We start from the raw sequence: 19,829 nt of genomic DNA on the forward strand, positions 1-19,829 counted from the left end.
ATTTGTGTATTTCTTGTGCTTTCAATGGTCCTTCATTGGAAACAAAATCTTTTCTGTAACCTACTTTTTAATTTAATCTCGTGGTCTATATTATGATCTCGTTTTTGTTGCAGTATGTGTTGTCCATTATTGTGTTAGATCTTCTCAAACAGTTTATAATGATATTGCTGAATTCATGTATTTAGCTCATTAGCTGTTTCAGCTTTTGTTGTTTTGTAGCACCATCTGTTGTTGTGTTATTGCCTGTCTTGCTCTTGACAGAACAATTTTTATAATGGTGACTAGCAGCAAATTGTTTAAGTGTGCACACTTTTGATAGTCTAGCGAAATCTTATGTTGATGAGAGTTAAATCAGCTTGATTGCTTAGTGCACTCTGTGACTCATTTTCTGAAGAATTCCAAGTATGTAAGCAGCAAGGATGAACCTGAAACCAAACTTCAGAGACTTTGTTAATAAAAGGAATGAACTTCTGCAGGAATGCTGTGCATATCAGAACATCACATGGAAATCAGTGATTTTTTTTTAGTACACACACACACACACACACACACACACACACACACACACACACACACACTTTCGAACAAGCACAACTGACACACACGACTCTGTCTGTGGTTACTGAGTCCGGACAGAAATTGAACAGATGCGTCTGGATAGATACAGGCAATTCTGAAGAAACCAGCGAGAAGAAAATGGATGCAGAGTGTGGAGTTAAGTTCCAAGTCTGTCAGGTTGATGAAAATTGTGTTGAACAGATCTTTAAATGCTCTGTTACAATAGTGAATCAAGATACACACAAGCTTGTGGTACTGTTAATTTACAGACCACCGGCAGAAAATATCTTAATTCTTTCAGACTTGAATTTTTTCTGGAAGAAGTAAAATTTTTCTATATGCTGTAATTCTCTTAGGTGTTTTTAAAAAATGATTTTAGATGTTAATAAAAGGAATGAACTTCTGCAGGAATGCTGTGCATATCAGAACATCACATGGAAATCAGTGATTTTTTTTAGTACACACACACACACACACACACACACACACACACACACACACACACACACACACACACGACTCTGTCTGTGGTTACTGAGTCTGGAAGAAGTAAAATTTTTCTATATGCTGTAATTCTCTTAGGTGTTTTTTAAAAATGATTTTAGATGCAAGATTTATACAAAAATATATGCATGTTTTCAAAATATGCTTTGTGCACTTGGTTTATTTTTATGGACTAAAACAACTAATTTTGAAATATTCATTGTTGTAATAAATAAAGTGATCAATCAATAATTACCATGCAGAATAACAATAATAATGTTCATTTATACAGTGGAATATAACCAACCATCCACTTCTGTGTGCTCTGATGGTCACAAACTGTTGCACACTGCTACATTGCTTTGTTGAAATTTTTGTAATGTAGCCCAACAGTTGGCAGCATTTGCACATGATAATAAGATGGAACATCCACAAATGTGTACATGAAGTTTCTACTGTGGAAAAATATTCCTGTTGCAACTAAGAGACAGTAAAATTTAATTTACACAATTGTAGCCAGTGATTCTGGATGGCTTAACCTCCATAAAGCAGCTGGAAACAGTTTTAATAAGGTTTTGTGGACCTAACTGGCAAAACATTGTTTCTGGAGACTTTAATGATAGTTCCTTGTCAGATAATACTGTTTGAAGGCACATAAATTTGTTGTTGTCCAGTTTTGGATTGTTTTCCATATTAAAATTCTCTGCATCTACACTCTGCAAACCACCGTGAGATACGTGGCAGAGGGTACATCCCATTATACCAGTTACTAGGGTTTCTTTCTGTTCCATTCACGTATGGGTCAGGGAAGTATGATTGAATGCCTGTGGGTGCAGTAATTATTCTAATCTTATCCTCACAGTCCCCGATACGTAGGGGATTGTAGTATACTCCTAGAGTCATCATTTAAAACTGGTTCTTGAAACTTTATTAACAGATTTTTCTCAGCATAGTTTACATCTGTCTTTAGGAGTCTTCCAGTTTGGTTCCATAAGTATCCGTGTGACACTCTTCCACAGATTAAAGAAATCTGTGATCATTTATGTTGCCCTTCTCTGTATACACTCAGTATCCCCAGTTAGTCCTATTTGGTACAGATCGCACTCACTTGAGCAATATTCTGGGATGGATCCCACAAGTGATTTGTGCCCAATCTCTTTTGTAGACTGATGCATTTCCCCACAATAGTCTACCAATAAACCAAAGTCCACCATCTGCTTTACCCATGACTCAGACTATGTGTTCATTCCTTTTCATATCTTTACAATGTGTCACTCCCAGGCACTCGCAATTATTTGTATGAGTTGGCCAATTCCACCAGTGACTCATTGATATTATAGTCATAGGATATTATGTTTTTTCATTTTGTGAAGTGCACAATTTTACATTTCTGGGCATTTAAAGCAAGTTGCCAATCTCTGCACCACTTTGAAATGCTATCATGGTCTGACTGAATATTTATGCAGTTACTTTCAAATAGTACTTCATCGTAGATAACTGTATCATCTGCAGAAAGCCTGATTTTACTATTAATATTGTATGCAAGATCATTAATATATGACATGAAGAGCGAGTCCCAACACAGTTCCCTGTGGCACACCAAAAGACACTGTTACATCTGATGATGACTCTCCATCCAAGATAAAATGCTGTGTTCTCCCTGCCAAAAAGTCCTCAGTCCAGTCACAAATTTCAGTCATAAACCCATATGATCGTACTTTTGACAATAAGCGTAGATGTTGTACTGAGTCAAATACTTTTTGGAAATCAAGAAATACTGCATCAACCTGATTGCCTTGATCCAAAGCTTTCAGTATGTCATGTGAGAGAAGTGAAAGTTGGGTTACACATGATTGATGTTTTCAGAATACATCCTGGTTGGCACTGAGGAGGTCATTCTGTTCAAGATACATTATTATGTTTGAGCTCACAATATGTTCTAAGGATACTGGATGGTAGTTTTGTGATTCGCTTCTACTACCCTTCTTGTAAACAAGTGTAACGTGTGCTTTTTCTCAAGAACTGGGCATGGCTTTTTGTGTGAGGGATCTACGATAGATTATAGTTAGAAAAGGGGCTAACTCAGCTGAAAATTCAGTATAGAATTTCACAGGGATTCCATTGGGCTCTGGAGCTTTGTTCAATTTTAACAATTTCAGCTGTTTCTCAACACTGACACTAATAATTTTTTCAATCATCTTTTCAGGTTTTCCTTTATAAAAGAACATTGGAAAATGGAGTTAAACATTTCGGCTTTTGCTTTGCTACCCTCAGTTTGAGTTCCCATCTCATTAGCAGGGGACTGGACATTGACTCTGGTGCCACTAACAGTCTTTACATAAGACCAGAATTTCTTTGGGTCCTGTGAAAGATCATTTGACAATATTCTGCTATGGTAAGAAGTTTCTTTACAGTGACTGTATACCATGGACATTCCCTCCCATTATGGACTGCTCTACTGGGTACATATCTGTCAAGTGCATGGTCAACTATTCTTTTAAACTTGAGCCATAGTTCCTGTACATGTTCCTGCCCTGTGCTGAAAACTGCAAAGTCCTCATTGAGTTAGGACATTACTGATTCTTTTTATACAGTTTACTGAACATACATATCTCTCTGCTTGTTTTAGTTGTCCTTTGTATTTTGGTAATCATTGTTGCCACAACCACATCATGGTCATTGATATCAGTTTTGATGTGGATATACTCAAAGAGGTCAGATTCTTTTGTTGCCATTAGATCCAATGTATTTCCATCATGAGAGGGGTTCCTAATTATTTGTTCTAGCTAGTTTTCAGGGAAGGCATTTGGTAAAGTTTCACAGGATTTCTTATCATGCGAACCACTAACAAAACAGTAATTTTCCCAATTAATTGTTGGATGATTGAAGCATCTACCAATGATTACAGTATGATTTGGCAACTTGTGTACAAGTGGACTGAGATTTTCTCTAAAGTTTTCTGTTATATCAGGAGATGAGTCTGGTGTGTGATAGAAAGATCCAATTATTTTATGTCCACCATTGATAGTGAGTCTTGCCCAAACAATCTTACATGCAGCTTCAATTTCTATGTCAGTGAATTTAAGTTTCTCATCTACTGCGACAAACACACCACCTCCATTTCAAATTTGTGTGTCCTTTTGATATACACTTAAATTTACTCCAAAGTCTCACTGCTGTCAATTTCAGGTTTCAACCAACTTTCTGTACCTAGTATTATGTGAGCTTCACTGCTTTTCATGAGCGCTTCAAACTCTGGCACTTTGTTGTGAATGCTTCAGGAGTTTACCATTAGGATTTTAATACTCTCCTCTGTGGGAGGCATTTTTTCTTATCTTACATTGATACTTCTGAGTTTCTTATAGCTATCATTATTTGACTAATCTAAAAAACTCCTGTGTGCACCCCACATACTGCCAGCTACCTGAGTAGCAGCTTCTGATGTATAGAGCACACATGACCCATTTAGGGGGATCCTACAGTCCTCAGCCTTATGGCGCAAGTCCAGTAAGTTGCAGCCTAGGTTGTAAGAGAATCTCCAAAGTCTCTGGTTCAGCCCTTGTGCTTGTCTCAGAACCGAAGGGCCACGATCAGTTCATGGCACAATGCTGCAAATTATGAGCTTCGTTGAAACTGTGTGTGCAAGGCTGGTCTTTCCCTTCTCTGCCAGTTGCTGCATGATCCAAGTATGACCTTGGAGTCGAGATGACAGGCATCATTTGTTCCAATGTGTGCGACAATCTGCAATTGGTTGCACCTTGGTTCCTCAGTGGCTGCTGGAATAGCCTCTTCAACATGTTGAATGAAGTCCCCCAGGCATACACACTGGGTGCACCTGGTGTCCTTCCCTGTCCCTTGGTGCCATTTCCCCGAGTACCATCATTTGCCATACATTTGAACTGCCCTCTGAGAATTGAATGTGGTAGTGCAACAGCTATTACCAATTTGCTTGTAGAATGTGCAGTGATTTACTTGCAAAGCCAATAGTCTGTAGATTATCTGACCAAGATTGCCAAATGTTAACACTAAAGTACACTGAGTAGTTATATCACAGAATCATAAATGATGATTCAGTCACTATGTTTAGAGAGAAATCATGAAAAGAATTTGTGGAAGAATTTTGTAAAGCAGATAGTATAGGTGGAAAATGTAACTCTTCCTTAAACATATCTTACAGCACTTTGAGCCTTGTTTACCCCGAAAACAAGCAAAGGTAGAACTGAATAGTTGCAAGGTTGGATAACTCCTGGGATTAAAGTATCTTGTGCTAGGACGAAAGAGCCTGAAGATAATAAAATACCAAGCTGTAGTCAAGAGATAGAGTAAAATCCTCCAGTCTGTTGTTAAAAATGTGAAGAAACACCACTCCAAGAAAAAGGCAAAAACTATTTGGAAAATTATTGAATAAGAAACAAAAAATTAGTGATAATGATTAGATCCTTCCAGAATAGCTTTGGCAAAAATGATGACACTTTCCAATCGTAGGTCACCAAATTCAGTGATTATTTCTCACCATGACAGCAAACATTGCACCCACAAAGAAACAAGTAACTAAAATGCATTAGATTTTCTTGATCATACACCGCACCAACAGACATTGATTTCAAAAATATGTCTGCTGAGGAGATTCATAAGGTCACTAAAAAGTAGTGAATCATGCTGGCTGTGATGATTTTTGTAGCAGAATATTAGAATCTTGTGGAGACTTGATAGGAGTAACCTTAAGCTATGTTTTAAATCTGTCAATTTCCTGATGATATACTTCCCTTGCAGACTTAAATATTCTGTACTAACAGCTATCTACACAAGGACTGTTCAAAAAGTATGCAACTTTTTTTTTATTGTCGGGATGGACAATGTTATTGGGGCACTTGCACCCTGTATGTTTGTAGGCAAATGTTTTGTGTGTCTATTTTTTTTTTTTTTTTGTTTGTTCATGACTGCGGCAACAATCAGTTGCTTGCTAGCCATTGAAATGTGAACACATGTAAGTGGTACTCATTGGATTTTGTGTTGTAGGGAAAAAAAAAAAAAAAAAAAAAAAACCCGTTCCAATCTGCAAGGTTCGACAAGTGTCTGGGGATGAAGCAACGGATACCACACAGATAAAGGAGTGAAGCAACCACTTCGAAGATAGCTGCTCACCATTAAGAGTGAATCATGTTCAGATAGGCCCTTAACATCTGCAAATGAGATTGTTATTGATCACATGAGGACCTTGGTAATGCAGGATACACGAATCATGATTGGAGAACTCACAGATGGAGTTAAAATTAATAATGGATTTATGCATTTCATTTTAACAGAACATGTAGATCCTAGGAGGATCTCAGCAGAATTTGTGCCATAGTTGCTAACAACTGAGCAGAAGCAACTTTGTTCACAGGGTTGCATGGGAAACACCAGCTATTGTGAACAGTAATTTCAATTTTTTTAACACAGTGATTGCTGTGATTAGTTCTAGGCTTAAGAGCATGACCCAGAACCAAAGTTTCAGTTATTGCAATGGAAGCATCCATCATCCCAAAGACCCAGAAAAATGAGGCAGGTTCTCAGCAATGTGAAAGACATGCTGACTGTCTTTTTTGACTCCAGTGGTGTGGTCCATCATGAGTACTTTCCAGAAGGTAGTAATGTCAATAAGGAGTACTACCAAGAGGTTCTGCATTGCCTTCATGAAACAACGAGACACAAATGGCTGGACTTGGGGGCAGCGGACAGATGGCACCTTCACTATGATAATGGACCCACTGATTGTTCTCATTAATTCAGCTTTTTGGACAAATACAACACAGTTATAGTTTGTCAGTCTCCCTATTCCCCTGACGTAGCACTGAGAGACTTCAGAAAAACACTGTGAAAGGAACCAGATTTCAAAACAGTGCATATGCAGTGGCAATGGCCCACCAATAGTAGCTGGAAAAAATTTATCCAGTGGCTCCATTTCTTCAGAACAAGTATGGGAAAACTCCCTTTTATAAGTGAATGTGACACTGATTATTGACAGTATTCAGGTAACTAGACATGCCTCAAGGTCCTGAAGAAGATCCCAGCAGGGGGTCAATACTTCGATTATGTGAGAAGAAATTTGAAGAGGAATGTGGCACAGCTTAACAACATATAAGATTTTACCTTGATCTAGTACCTTCCGCCGCGGAAGTTGAACGCGCGGCAGAACAAATGGATGTGGTCAGCCCATAGAGGGCTCCGCCTCCACGGCGGCTATTCTGCGCAGCGGCTCTCGCACAGCGAGGGTGCCACCGCTAAGCCACGTGCAGACAGCGGCCAATAGCCGCTCCCTCCGGTTTCGTATATAGGGACCCGCTCTGCCGTAGTCCAGCCAGTCTGGTACTTGCTCTGGATTTCGTTTCTATCTCGGCGGTACTTCGTTCTGGTCGTTGCTCATTGTTGACATTTGCCTGGCTCTGGTTCCGAGTGGATTCGTGTTTGGTGTTGTGGTTGCCGCAAGCCTCCATTGTTTATCTCTTCCTTGTTGTGTCGCTCATTGTCGGTTGTGGTTGGTTGTTGTCGTTGGTCTGTCGTCCGACTCGTCCTGTGGTGCATGCTCCACCGCCAGCGGCTTCCCCGCCTGGTGGCTCCGATCCGCAGCCCAAGGCGTTCCCGCTGTTGGTTGTGGTTACTACACTTCAGTTTATGATAATTGGTCAACTCAGTATCAGTGGATGAACAGTTTACTACAGGTGCATTCTTGTGCTTCCTTGATTGATGTGTTGTAGTGTCTGATACAAAAGAATCAAGTATTCTCTGTTAGTGGTGGTCACCTTCCAACTAAGACTCCTCTGCATACATACATGATCCAAAATAAGATAACAGCAGCGGGGTGAAAATGTTGATTGTGTGAGAATGTTTTTGAAGAAGAATATGATGCAGTCTGACAACCTAGATAATTTTATCTTCAGTTAAAACTCGGTTGCAGTGGATAAGCAGTTTACTACTGGTGTTTTATTATGCTTCCTTGAATGATGTGTTGTAGTGCCTGTCACAAAAAAATAAGGTGTTTTCAGTTAGCAGTCACCTTCAGACTAGGGCTCCTTTGAAAGTATACATGTACATTCATTCCTTCCACTTATCAGAACACTTCTACACATTATTTTGCATGCATTGGTCCAGTAGCTCTGTAATTTTTGCCTTCTGATAGAAAAAGTGCCATCTTTAACAATTTTGTCCTTGATAGGACACCAAGTGCTAATTTTCCAGTGTTCTTCTAGTGAAGCACAAGAACACATCTGTAATAAACTGCTCAACCATTGCCAGAAAGTAGAAAGATTTTTATGAAACATAACAAAATATAAGGATAACACAAAGATTAAAACATAGCTTCTTACCAATACATCTTGACAAATAGTTTGTTTTGCCAATCGTCTGTGTCTAATCAGTATTGCAAGCTGTCTCATTGATTTTATGCCAAGATAATATATTAGCACAATATTGAATTTGTGTTCTATAATATTTAGTCAATTTAAAAAACAAACTGGGAAAATGTGAAAAGCAGGTGGTGTTAAGTGCTCATTCTCAGTACTCAACATGTTGACCAGATTTTTTAATTGATGCTGAGAGGGAAAATACCAGCAGTTCTTCTTGTGTTAGCATTTTTATGCTATTGTTATTTTTTTGTCAAGTGACAATGCAAATCCTTTTGTTTCAGTTCCACGCGAAATTAAGTTTTGATGATGGAAAATATAGTATAATTGATTTTGGTAGCAGAAATGGCACTTATCTAAATGGTGCTCGTTTATCTGCGTGTAAACAAGAAAGTGAACCATTTGAAGTGGTACATGGAAGTATACTGCAGGTGGGGGGAACGAAGCTTTTGTGCCATATCCATTTGGGTCATGACACATGTGGACATTGTGAACCCGGTCTCTTGCAGCAGGTGTCCTCTGATAAAAGTAAGTTTACATATTTAATTCATATTTGATATTGTAATGTTTGTTTCCTTTCTCTTAAGGAGAAATTTGCCTCTGTTGTCCGTTGTTCATAAAAAATTAATAATTTACCAGCACTACAAACATGATAATCAATATGCTGGATAGATCATAACAAAAGTTCCAATTGCTTACATTTTTACAACTATAACCTGTTGCATGTTAGTAACTATCTCATCCTTCACCTTCACAGTGTTGCTGTTTAGCCAGGGTGCAGCACACTGCTTGGGTTGGGGGGCTAGCCTTGCTCTGTATTCATGCTCACTACTCTTTCTTGATTTTGCTATATCACTACCATAACATGGTATCCATTTTGACTTAACACAGTTACCAATCTGAGCTTGTGCTCTGTATCTAGTGATCTTGGTTTTGATGGGATGTTAAACACGATCTTACTTTCCTTTCTTTTTATTTTTCTACATATAATTAAGCTACCCCACCCTTTTGGGAAAGTTTGATGTCTGTTAGATTCTCGTTGGTAGGCCATTGTTATTATTTAAAATGTGCCAGCTGGTACTGCAGGCCAAACAAGTTTTCTTCTGTAATGGCTGGAAGTCACTAAACCTGAAGGGTGTATCTGTCTTCTCTGTTGAAAATAGTTTTCAGCGGTGACCTTGTAGATTTCTGTTCTGGAAATGTAACATACTTTATTTATGACATGCAGCAGTTCAAAATATATGTCTTTTTTTACATCCCACATGGTTGCACTACTATCACTGATGTCATGTTTTTGTTGTATATGATGGTCATGCTCTTTTATAAGTTCTTTTATGGTCCACACTGTTTGAACTGCAATGGTCTAGGAGGCAGTGTGTTAAGCACTACTTACATTCAGACTTGATGGTGTTGTGAAATGATGTCACTTCCCTGTTCACAGTGATATACTATCTACAGCTCTCTCTCTCTCTAATATTGTAGTGATACTGCATGCTTATCATTTTAGACAATGAAAACACTCTTTGAGGGTGCTATGATGAGAGTTTTTATTTTTATGTAACTCGCTGTTACAAACTGTTAAAAGTTAACAAAGCCAAGAGTAGTATCCAGTTTCGAAGAGTAGACATTCTGTCAACAGTGTCCATTTCAGACACACAAAATACATTGTGTGTGGTCTGTTCTCTGTGCAGCGATTTCCACACAGCCTACCCTATGATACAGCGGAGCTCGTGGAACACATGGGTATTAGTACTGCATGCATGGACAAGCCCCACATGTGAGCATATGCTGAGATCTTTGTGCTATAAAAAACTTGCTTTCACCATGTCATGTTGCTAGTGATGGCCGGAATTTGAAAATGCGGCTTTTTACTTGTTGCAGCAAGTATGGCAGATTATTTCCTGTTGGTCCTGATGGTGCCAAAAAAAAAAAAAAAAAAAAAAAAAAAAAAAAAAAAGAAGTCCTAATGGCAGGCATATGTTCTCCCCATATACCATCTCCACCATTGAATCCCCTGTATATTGTTTATGTATAGTGTGAAGGCCTAACAGTAGTAGCGGCAATGCGGAGGTCCAGTTGTCTTCGTAACACATGATAGCAGCTTTCAGTGTTCTGTGCCAGTTTGCCACCATTCCATTACTCCCTGGATGGTAGCTAGTTTTATGATGATGGCAGAATCCACAAAGATTAGCCAGCTCAAAGAACAATGTTTACTCGAACTGTCACCCCTGATCTGTGGTAACGTGTGACAGGCAGCCAAAATGTGCTACCTGTGATGCTAAAAAAGCTTTTGCATCTGTCTCTGCCGAGATGTTAGTGAGGGTACTGCCACCGAGTATAATGGTCGATTGCTGTCAGCAAGTATCGGAACCCTTCTGACTCTGGCACGGTCCTATAATATCCAAGTGAACAAAGGAGAAGTGGTCTGTCGTTTCCTGAAACTCTCCCGCTTGCTTATGGCTGTGCCTGCCTGTCTTGCATTGTTGACATGCCACACATGATTTTGCCCACCTGCAGGAATCCTTATTAATGCCGGGCCATACGAACCATTCTGTCAGCAGCCTAATGCTCATGGATGAACTCGACCATGAATTCCACCAAAAACAGCTATGTTTAGTGGTTCTGGTACGAAAGATCTGGGTTTGCCTTATGACATATCACACGAGATCTTTACCTTAGTCCCTACTGGCTGTACCTGTTGAATTGCAGCCTTGTTAATTCACTGTGTAAATATTCTTTTAGCTGAGCATCGGTAGCCTACGCTGCGACCAGCTGCCCGTAATTTACCGTATAGGAGATGGCACCGACCCATGAAAAAAATCACCCACTACATTTTTGACCCTTTTTATGTGTCTAATGTCTATACTGAACTGCCTAATAAATTCAAGTTGCCGAAATTGTCTTGGGGACCAGTTGTCCTTATGTGTGGAAGGTGAAAGTTATAGGTTTGTGGTCTATATATATATATATATATATATATATATATATATATATATATATATATATATATATATATATATATATATATATATATATGATGAATGGTCTGGCTTTGATGTATCGGCGAAACTGCCGCACTGCTTCATATGCGGCTAATACCTTGTGACCAGAAACGCGCCATTTGACTTGGTATGCCATGAGCTTGCAGAAGAAAAACTCAAGGGCTGCCTGGTAAGTGCCGCCAGTAGAAATTTACAACTCCTAGGACTCTTGTTAGCTGATGAAAGTCTGTCAGGCAAGGAACGTCCTTTACGATTTCAATCTTATCTTTCACAGGTCGAGTGCCAGACACTGAAAAAACGTAACTAAGGAAATTTATGTGCATCTGATGCAGAGTACACTTTGGTTTGTTGACCACTATGCCATAGTCATGTATTCAGTCAAAGACTACTTTGAGGTGTTCTTCGTGCTCTGTGATAGTTCTGGAAAATATCAATATGTTATCTAGGTATGTGAAGCAAAAATTGAGCCCTCTCAGGACTTCATCCAGAAAACATTGCCATGCAGCAGATTTTAATCCGAAGGGCATTCATAAAAACTTAAACAATTAAAGTGGTGTTATCACAGCAGTCTTTGGTATGTCTTCATTTGGCACTGGTATTTGGTTATATGCCTTCTTATAATTGATTATGCTGAATATTGTGGATTCCGCTAGTACATTTGTGAAATCTTTAATATTTGAACCGGGTATTGATCTGGGATTGTGTGTTTGCCTATGGCCCGATAATCCCCACAGGGTCTCCAAGTGCCATCCTTTTTCTTTGCTAGGTCTAGTGGGGATACCCATGGGCTATCTGACCTGCATATGATGCCTGTTTGTATCTTCGAACTCCACCTTTGTTGCCGTGACACCATCAGGAGCCAGTCTTCTCAGTCATTGTGAGACCAGTTGTCCTAGTGTGGTCTTAATGTGGTGTACTGTATTATGCAACTCTGCGTTTACTTGTAATCGACTACCCAAGGTGCTCACAGAACTTTGGCCCAGAGATCCTGTGATGACCTCACTATCCATTTTTATCTGTGCTGCATTGAGGTTTATCTGTATCCTCTTGAAAATAAAATCTGTTCCCAGGATAATCTTGGAGACATCTGCCAGCACAAAATGCCACATGAATTTCTTCCTAAATCCGAGATCGATTTTTATTTCACGATATCCATATGTTGCTGTGGTCAAATTATTTCCAGCTGTGAGCTGAGTAGACTTGGCTGATGTTCTTTTTACTGTGCCAACTATTAACATCTTAACATCGGAATCTGAATCGACAAGATGGTAGCAATCCATCTTAACATCTGTTATGTACAATCTATGTGACATTGCTAGTCGCCTGGCTTGGCTGCTCACTTGTTGGGGTACTGTTAGGTTGTCCATTGCCTTTGTATGGCACTTTTGTTGAGCTCTGCGGCCTGCCGCACCTATTGCTGACCACTGGCATGGTTTTGGGTATGAAGACAGAGAAGCACACTTTGTGAGCCGCTCCCCGAAACACCGATGATACCACCACGCTGAATCTTGCTGGTTCTTATAATACTGTTGATTTTTACTTTCTGTGTCTTGTCGGTGTATAATGTTTGCATCTTTTACCAGTGCCGCTACCTAGTTCTGCAATACTTCTGTCTGCTGTTTCAAGTGTTTGTACTGCCTGTTAACGTCTGTGTGTTGCTTTCTTTGTATAGCCACTATCTCTTGCATGTTGCTTCCTGCATGCAATTTAATTGTGCTTGATGGGTTTGTCTTGTCTAATGATGCATACGCTTTGTCTGTAACCAGAATTATTGTGTTGATATCAGTACTGCCATAGGTAACAACAGCTGCTTGCACCATAACTGGCAGCTGTGCCATCCACACATGTCGTAGCATTGCATCTGATAACTCCTCTTTACTGACGATACTTCATAAACATCACCAGAATTCTGCTGGTGTTCTGTCACCTATCTGCTCACTGCACAATACTTGCTGCACTTGCTGCTCTACTGACTTACACAACCGATCAGTTCACATTTTCTTTTGCTGTGTATAGTGTTGTTTTTGCGGTGATTTCAATATGACGTCCATGACCATAGTGGCAGCTCTGGTGTCCAGATTGTTTACTGCTACCACAAATTTTACATCATTATCAATCACTTCACTCTGGACAAATGCTAGGTCTAACATTGAAAACCATAATTCTGTTTTTTTTTTTTTTTTTTTTTTTTTTTTAGGCGAGAACTATGGAGTTTGCACTTTCATTCTAGGCTTGACTTGCGACTCAGTTTTGTCGGCCTGTCTTTTTAATGAATCTCTGTCTTCTCGCAGTGATTGTGAGCATGTCTCTCATCTGCCTTGATTTCTATTGTGTCTTCAAGATCCTTAATCTACTTCTGCAAGTTGTCTTGTATATTTAACACCTGCATTGCGGCTCGAACTCAATCGACTTCTTGATACAAGAATACCAGATAACTCTGTGTAATTTCTGCTGCCTACATCTACATCTACATCATAATCCACAAGCCACCTAATGGTGTGTGGTGGAGGGTAATTTCAGTACCACTATCTGATCCCTCCAACCCTGTTCCACTTGCGAATAGTTCATGGGAAGAATGATTGTTGGTAAGCCTCCCTGTGGTCAATACACAAGATGTATGTGGGGGAAAGTAATATGTTGTCTGACTCCTCCTGAAAAGTCCTGTCCCAAAATTTCAATAGTAAATCTCTCCGTGACGCACAATATCTCTCTTGTAACGTCTGTCAGTGGAGTTTGTTTAGCATCCCTGTAATGCTCTCTTGCCAGCTAAATGATCCCGTGATGAAATGCGCCACTCTTCATTGGATCTTCTCTATCTCCTCTATCAGTCCTACCTGACAGGGATCCCAGATAGATGAACAATACTCAAGAATTGGGCGAGCCACTTCTTTCGTGGATGAGTTACATTTCCTTAAGATTCTTCCAATGAATCTGAGGCTGGTGTCTGCTTTTCCCACTATCTGTTTTATGTGATCATTCCACTTAAGGTCACTCTGGATAATTACGCCCAGATATTTTACGGCAGATGCTGTCTCCAGCTGTTTGTCATCAATAGTATAGCTGTACAGTAGTGGATTTCTTTTCTTATGTATGCACAATGTGTTACATTTATTTACGTTCAGGGTCAACTGCCAGAGTCTGTACCATTCATCAATTCTCTGCAGCTGAGGTTGAAAATAATGCTTCAGTTGTAAATTACCTTATTTTCACACAACAGTTTCAGACTGTTATAAGCCCTTCCTCAGGTGTCGTACTGGAAATAGCAAAACACGGGAGATAATTTTCACACACTGCCACACAATATGCGGCTTGTGAAAATTATCTCCCGTCTTTTGCTATTGCCAGTACAACACCTGAGGATGGGCTTTTAACAGTCTGAAACTGGTTGTGTGAAAATAAAGTAATTTACAACTGAAGCAGTATTTTCAACCTCTGCTATAATGCTCAGTTGTGGATGTTCTTCCAAAAGGATTGTTCGTAATTTTCTGCAGGTCATTCTTCAAATTCTTACTATCTTTTGGTGTTGCTACTTTGGTATAAACAACTGCATCATCTGCGAATAGCCTTAAAGAGCATCCGATGCTTTCTAATAGATCATGTACATATATTGTGAACAGGGCTGGTCCCAGCACACTTCTCTGTGGTACTCCAGATATTACATTTACACCTGTTGATTTAGTTTCATTAAGAGTGACCTGTTGAGTTCTGTCTGCAAGAAAGTCTTGAATCCAATCACAGATCTGCTCTGATACTCCATAAGCTCATATTTTTTTCATTAAACTGCAATGTGGGACGATGTCAAATGCCTTACTGAAATCAAGGAACACGGCATCAATCTGAGTGCTGTTGTCCACTACGCTGTGCATCTCATGGAGGAACAGAGCGATCTGAGTTTTTCAGGATCTGTGATTGTGGAATCCATGTTGATTTTTATAGAGGAGATGTTCATTTTCTAAGAACATCATAATTCTTGAACATTAAACATGTTCCATAATTCTACAACAGATTGACGTCAATGATATAGATTTATAATTGTGTCAATCTATCTTACAGCTTTCTTAAAAATGAGAATGACATGCTTTTTTTTCCAGTAATTAGGTACCTTTCATTGCTCAAGTGATCTACGATAAATTAGTGCTAGAAGGGGAGTAAGTTCTTTTGCATAATCTTTAAGGAATCTTATAGGTATCTCATCTGGTCCTGAAGCCTTTCCACTACTAAGCAATTAAGCTGCTTTTCAATTCCGTGATCTATTTTGACTTTCGCACGAAAATTGAAAGGAGGGACAGTGTTACGATCTTCTGCGGTGAAACAACTTTGGAAGATCGAATTCAGTATTTCGGCCTTCTCTCTGTTATCTTCCGTTTCAGTGCTGGTGTGGTTGCTGAGAGAATGAATAGATAATTTTGACCCACTTACTGATTTTACATACAACCAAAATCTCTTAGGGTTTTTACTCAGGTAGGTTGACAACGTCTTACTTTCAAAATCATTGAAAACTTCTCTCATTGCTCTCCTTACACTCATTTTTGCTTCATTCAGCTTTAGTTTATCAGCTGGGTTTTTACTTCTCTTGAATCTGAGATGAAGTGCTCTTTGTTTACGTAGCATTTTTCTAACAAGGCTATTAAACCATGGTGGATCTTTCCCATCCCTTAAAACTTTACTTGGAACGTACTTATCTAGGACATATTGAATGACGCCATTGAATTTTTTCCATTTGTTCTCTACATCTTCATCCTCATCACTGAATATTTGCTGCTGACTGCTGAGATATTCAGAAATTTTGTATCCTGTCACCCTTACTGAGCAAATATATCTTCCTACCTTTCTTAACATTCCTTATAGGACCCATTGTCATAGATGCTGTCACAGCCTTATGATCACTGATACCTTCCTCTACATTAACTGATTTGATAAGTTCAGGTCTGTTTGTTTCCAGGAGGTCTAAAACGTTACCTGATGAGTTGGTTCTCTAACAACTTGCTCAAGGTAATTTTCGGACAAGACATCCAGAACAATGCCACACGATTCCCTGCCTCTGGCACCAATTTTGATGACATAACACTCCCAATCTATACCAGGCAAGTTGAAGTCATCCCCTATTACAACGGCATGATCAGGAAAATTACTAATGGTAATCTGCAATCTCTGTCTGAAGCGCTCTACAACTCCAGATCCTGACCCAGGTGGTCTATAAAAGCATCCGATCACCATTTTTGACCGTTCCTTGATACTCAGTTTCACCCAGATTAATTCACATTCGGAATCCGTGATAACTTCGTTAGATTTTATCGAATTATTTACTGCAATAAACACGACGCCACCATTGGCGACTAACCTATCCTTATGATAAACATTCCAGTCTGAACTTAGGATTTCATTGTCATTGACATCTGGCTTCAACCAGCTTTTTGTTTCGAATACTATCTGTGCATTATAACATTCAATAAGCAATACTAATTCTGGGACCTTTCCTTGGATGCTCCTGCAGTTTACTGAAATCATATTAATCTTTTCTATCTCTGATCTGCCAGAACCCAGACTCTCTGAGGTTGCTGTGGCTGATTTAACAGGCAAATCATGTTTGCTCCCAAGGGAGGTGTTCTCTACCCTAAAAAAGCCCCTAGTGCATGCCACACGTACTCCGCTACCCTAGTAGCCATGTCCTACATGCAGTGCATGCCTGACCTATTAAGGGAATCCCTATAATTCTGCACCCTATAGTGGAGGTCGAGAAATTCGTATCCGATAGCATCGCAGAACCATCTGAGCCTCTGGTTTAGACCTTCACTCTGTTTCAAACCAGAGGACCACAACCAACCGTGGGTACGATGCTACAAATAGACAGCTTAGCCTGCACTCTGCATGTGTTGCTAGATGCCTTCACCAAATCGGCCAGCTGCTGAAAGGAGCTGAGGATGGCCTCAGAACCCAAGTGGCAGGTGTCATTTGTGCTGACATGTGCCACTATATGCAGGTGGTTGCACCCAGTGCACTCGATGGCCGCTGGCAGGGCCTCCTCCACATCACAAATGAGACCTCCTGGCAAACATACCGATGCACACTGGAATTCTTTCCCACCTTGCCTTCTATCTCCCTGAGGGGCTCCATTACCTGCGTAACATTGTAGCTCCCAATGACTAGCATACCTACCCTCTGTACTTGTCTAGACTGGGCAGGAAAATCGACCACTGGCCCAACAGGAGAGGCATCCTGTGCTGGTTCAGAGTTGTCAGCAACCCTGGGAAGCACCTCATACCTGTTGCTAAGACGTAGGGAGCCAGCCGCATAGCCTGCTCCCTCTTTCACCTTCCGCCCAATGACACGTGAACCCATCACTGTCAGCCACCCACTCTGGAGTGAGGACGGACCGGTCAGATGTTGCATATCGGAAGCCGCAGCAACATCCGGGCCACCAGGGGATTCCAGTGGTACCAAAGGTGCCTGAGTACTGAATGTGAAATTATCCATAATGTTTCTCAGTTTTCTTCATTGAAATTAATTGTTTAAAATTTCGCTGTACTTGTTGTTGTGGATGTCTTACTTATTTATGTAGTAAAAACAACATGAAAAGGCTAGATTGCTATTCACCGTTTAGAGGAGGCATTGAGTTGCAGACCTGTGTGTGTGTGTGTGTGTGTGTGTGTGTGTGTGTGTGTGTGTGTGTGTGTGTGTGTGTGTGTGTGTGTGTGCGCGCGCGCAGGTCGATAGACACACAAACATACACACAAAATTCTGGGTTACGTATTACTGAGTATATATAGACGGGATAAAATTGTATAGTAGATTACGGTAAAAAGGAGAAGGTGAATACAAAGTGAAACTACTGGCAAAAACAGAAAGAGAAAATAAGACAACAGAAAAGATTTCAAAATGCAACAGTGACAATAACAAACGTAATTGTTGGGTTCAAATTAATGATATGAATATAATAGAGGGAAACATTCCAAGTGGGAAAAATATATCTAAAAACAAAGATGATGTGACTTACCAAACGAAAGTGCTGGCAGGTCGAAAGACACACAAACAAACACAAACATACACACAAAATTCTGGGTTACGTATTATTGAGTATATATAGGCGGGATAAAATTGTATAGTAGATTACGGTAAAAAGGAGAAGGTGAATACAAAGTGAAACTACTGGCAAAAATGTTGTTGTTGTTGTTGTTGTTGTTGTGGTCTACAGTCCTGAGACTGGTTTGATGCAGCTCTCCATGCTACTCTATCCTGTGCAAGCTTCTTCATCTCCCAGTACCTACTGCAACCTACATCCTTCTGAATCTGCTTAGTGTATTGATCTCTTGGTCTCCCTCTACAATTTTTACCCTCCACGCTGCCCTCCAATGCTAAATTTGTGATCCCTTGATGCCTCAAAACATGTCCTACCAACCGATCCCTTCTTCTAGTCAAGTTGTGCCACAAACTTCTCTTCTCCCCAATCCTATTCAATACCTCCTCATTAGTTACGTGATGTACCCATCTAATCTTCAGCATTCTTCTGTAGCACCACATTTCGAAAGCTTCTATTCTCTTCTTGTCCAAACTGGTTATCGTCCATGTTTCACTTCCATACATGGCTACACTCCATACAAATACTTTCAGAAACGACTTCCTGACACTTAAATCTATACTCGATGTTGACAAATTTCTCTTCTTCAGAAACGCTTTCCTTGCCATTGCCAGTCTACATTTTATATCCTCTCTACTTCGACCATCATCAGTTATTTTACTCCCTAAATAGCAAAACTCCTTTACTACTTTAAGTGTCTCATTTCCTAATCTAATCCCCTCAGCATCACCGATTTAATTTGACTACATTCCATTATCCTCGTTTTGCTTTTGTTGATGTTCATCTTATATCCTCCTTTCAAGACACTGTCCATTCCGTTCAACTGCTCTTCCAAGTCCTTTGCTGTCTCTGACAGAATTACAATGTCATCAGCGAACCTCAAAGTTTTTACTTCTTCTCCATGAATTTTAATACCTACTCCGAATTTTTCTTTTGTTTCCTTTACTGCTTGCTCAATATACAGATTGAATAACATCGGGGAGAGGCTGCAACCCTGTCTCACTCCTTTCCCAACCACTGCTTCCCTTTCATGCCCCTCGACTCTTATAACTGCCATCTGGTTTCTGTACAAATTGTAAATAGCCTTTCGCACCCTGTATTTTACCCCTGCCACCTTCAGAATTTGAAAGAGAGTATTCCAGTTAACGTTGTCAAAAGCTTTCTCTAAGTCTACAAATGCTAGAAACGTAGGTTTGCCTTTTCTTAATCTTTCTTCTAAGATAAGTCGTAAGGTTAGTATTGCCTCACGTGTTCCAACATTTCTACGGAATCCAAATTGATCTTCCCCGAGGTCCGCTTCTACCAGTTTTTCCATTCGTCTGTAAAGAA

The 19,829-nt window shown here is 39.9% G+C and overlaps 1 protein-coding gene across 2 annotated transcripts in view; it reads left to right on the forward strand.

The window, feature by feature from the left end:
* Positions 1-19,829, forward strand: part of LOC126263007 (angiogenic factor with G patch and FHA domains 1) — a 291,119-nt gene that overhangs the window by 30,624 nt on the left and 240,666 nt on the right. For both annotated transcript variants that reach the window (XM_049959971.1, XM_049959969.1), the window contains exon 6: positions 8,708-8,951. In XM_049959971.1, the coding sequence (XP_049815928.1) occupies positions 8,708-8,951 (244 nt within the window). The remainder of the gene's footprint in view (positions 1-8,707; positions 8,952-19,829) is intronic.

This window comes from Schistocerca nitens, chromosome 6, assembly GCF_023898315.1.
Source record: "Schistocerca nitens isolate TAMUIC-IGC-003100 chromosome 6, iqSchNite1.1, whole genome shotgun sequence".
NCBI classification, from domain to species: domain Eukaryota; kingdom Metazoa; phylum Arthropoda; class Insecta; order Orthoptera; family Acrididae; genus Schistocerca; species Schistocerca nitens.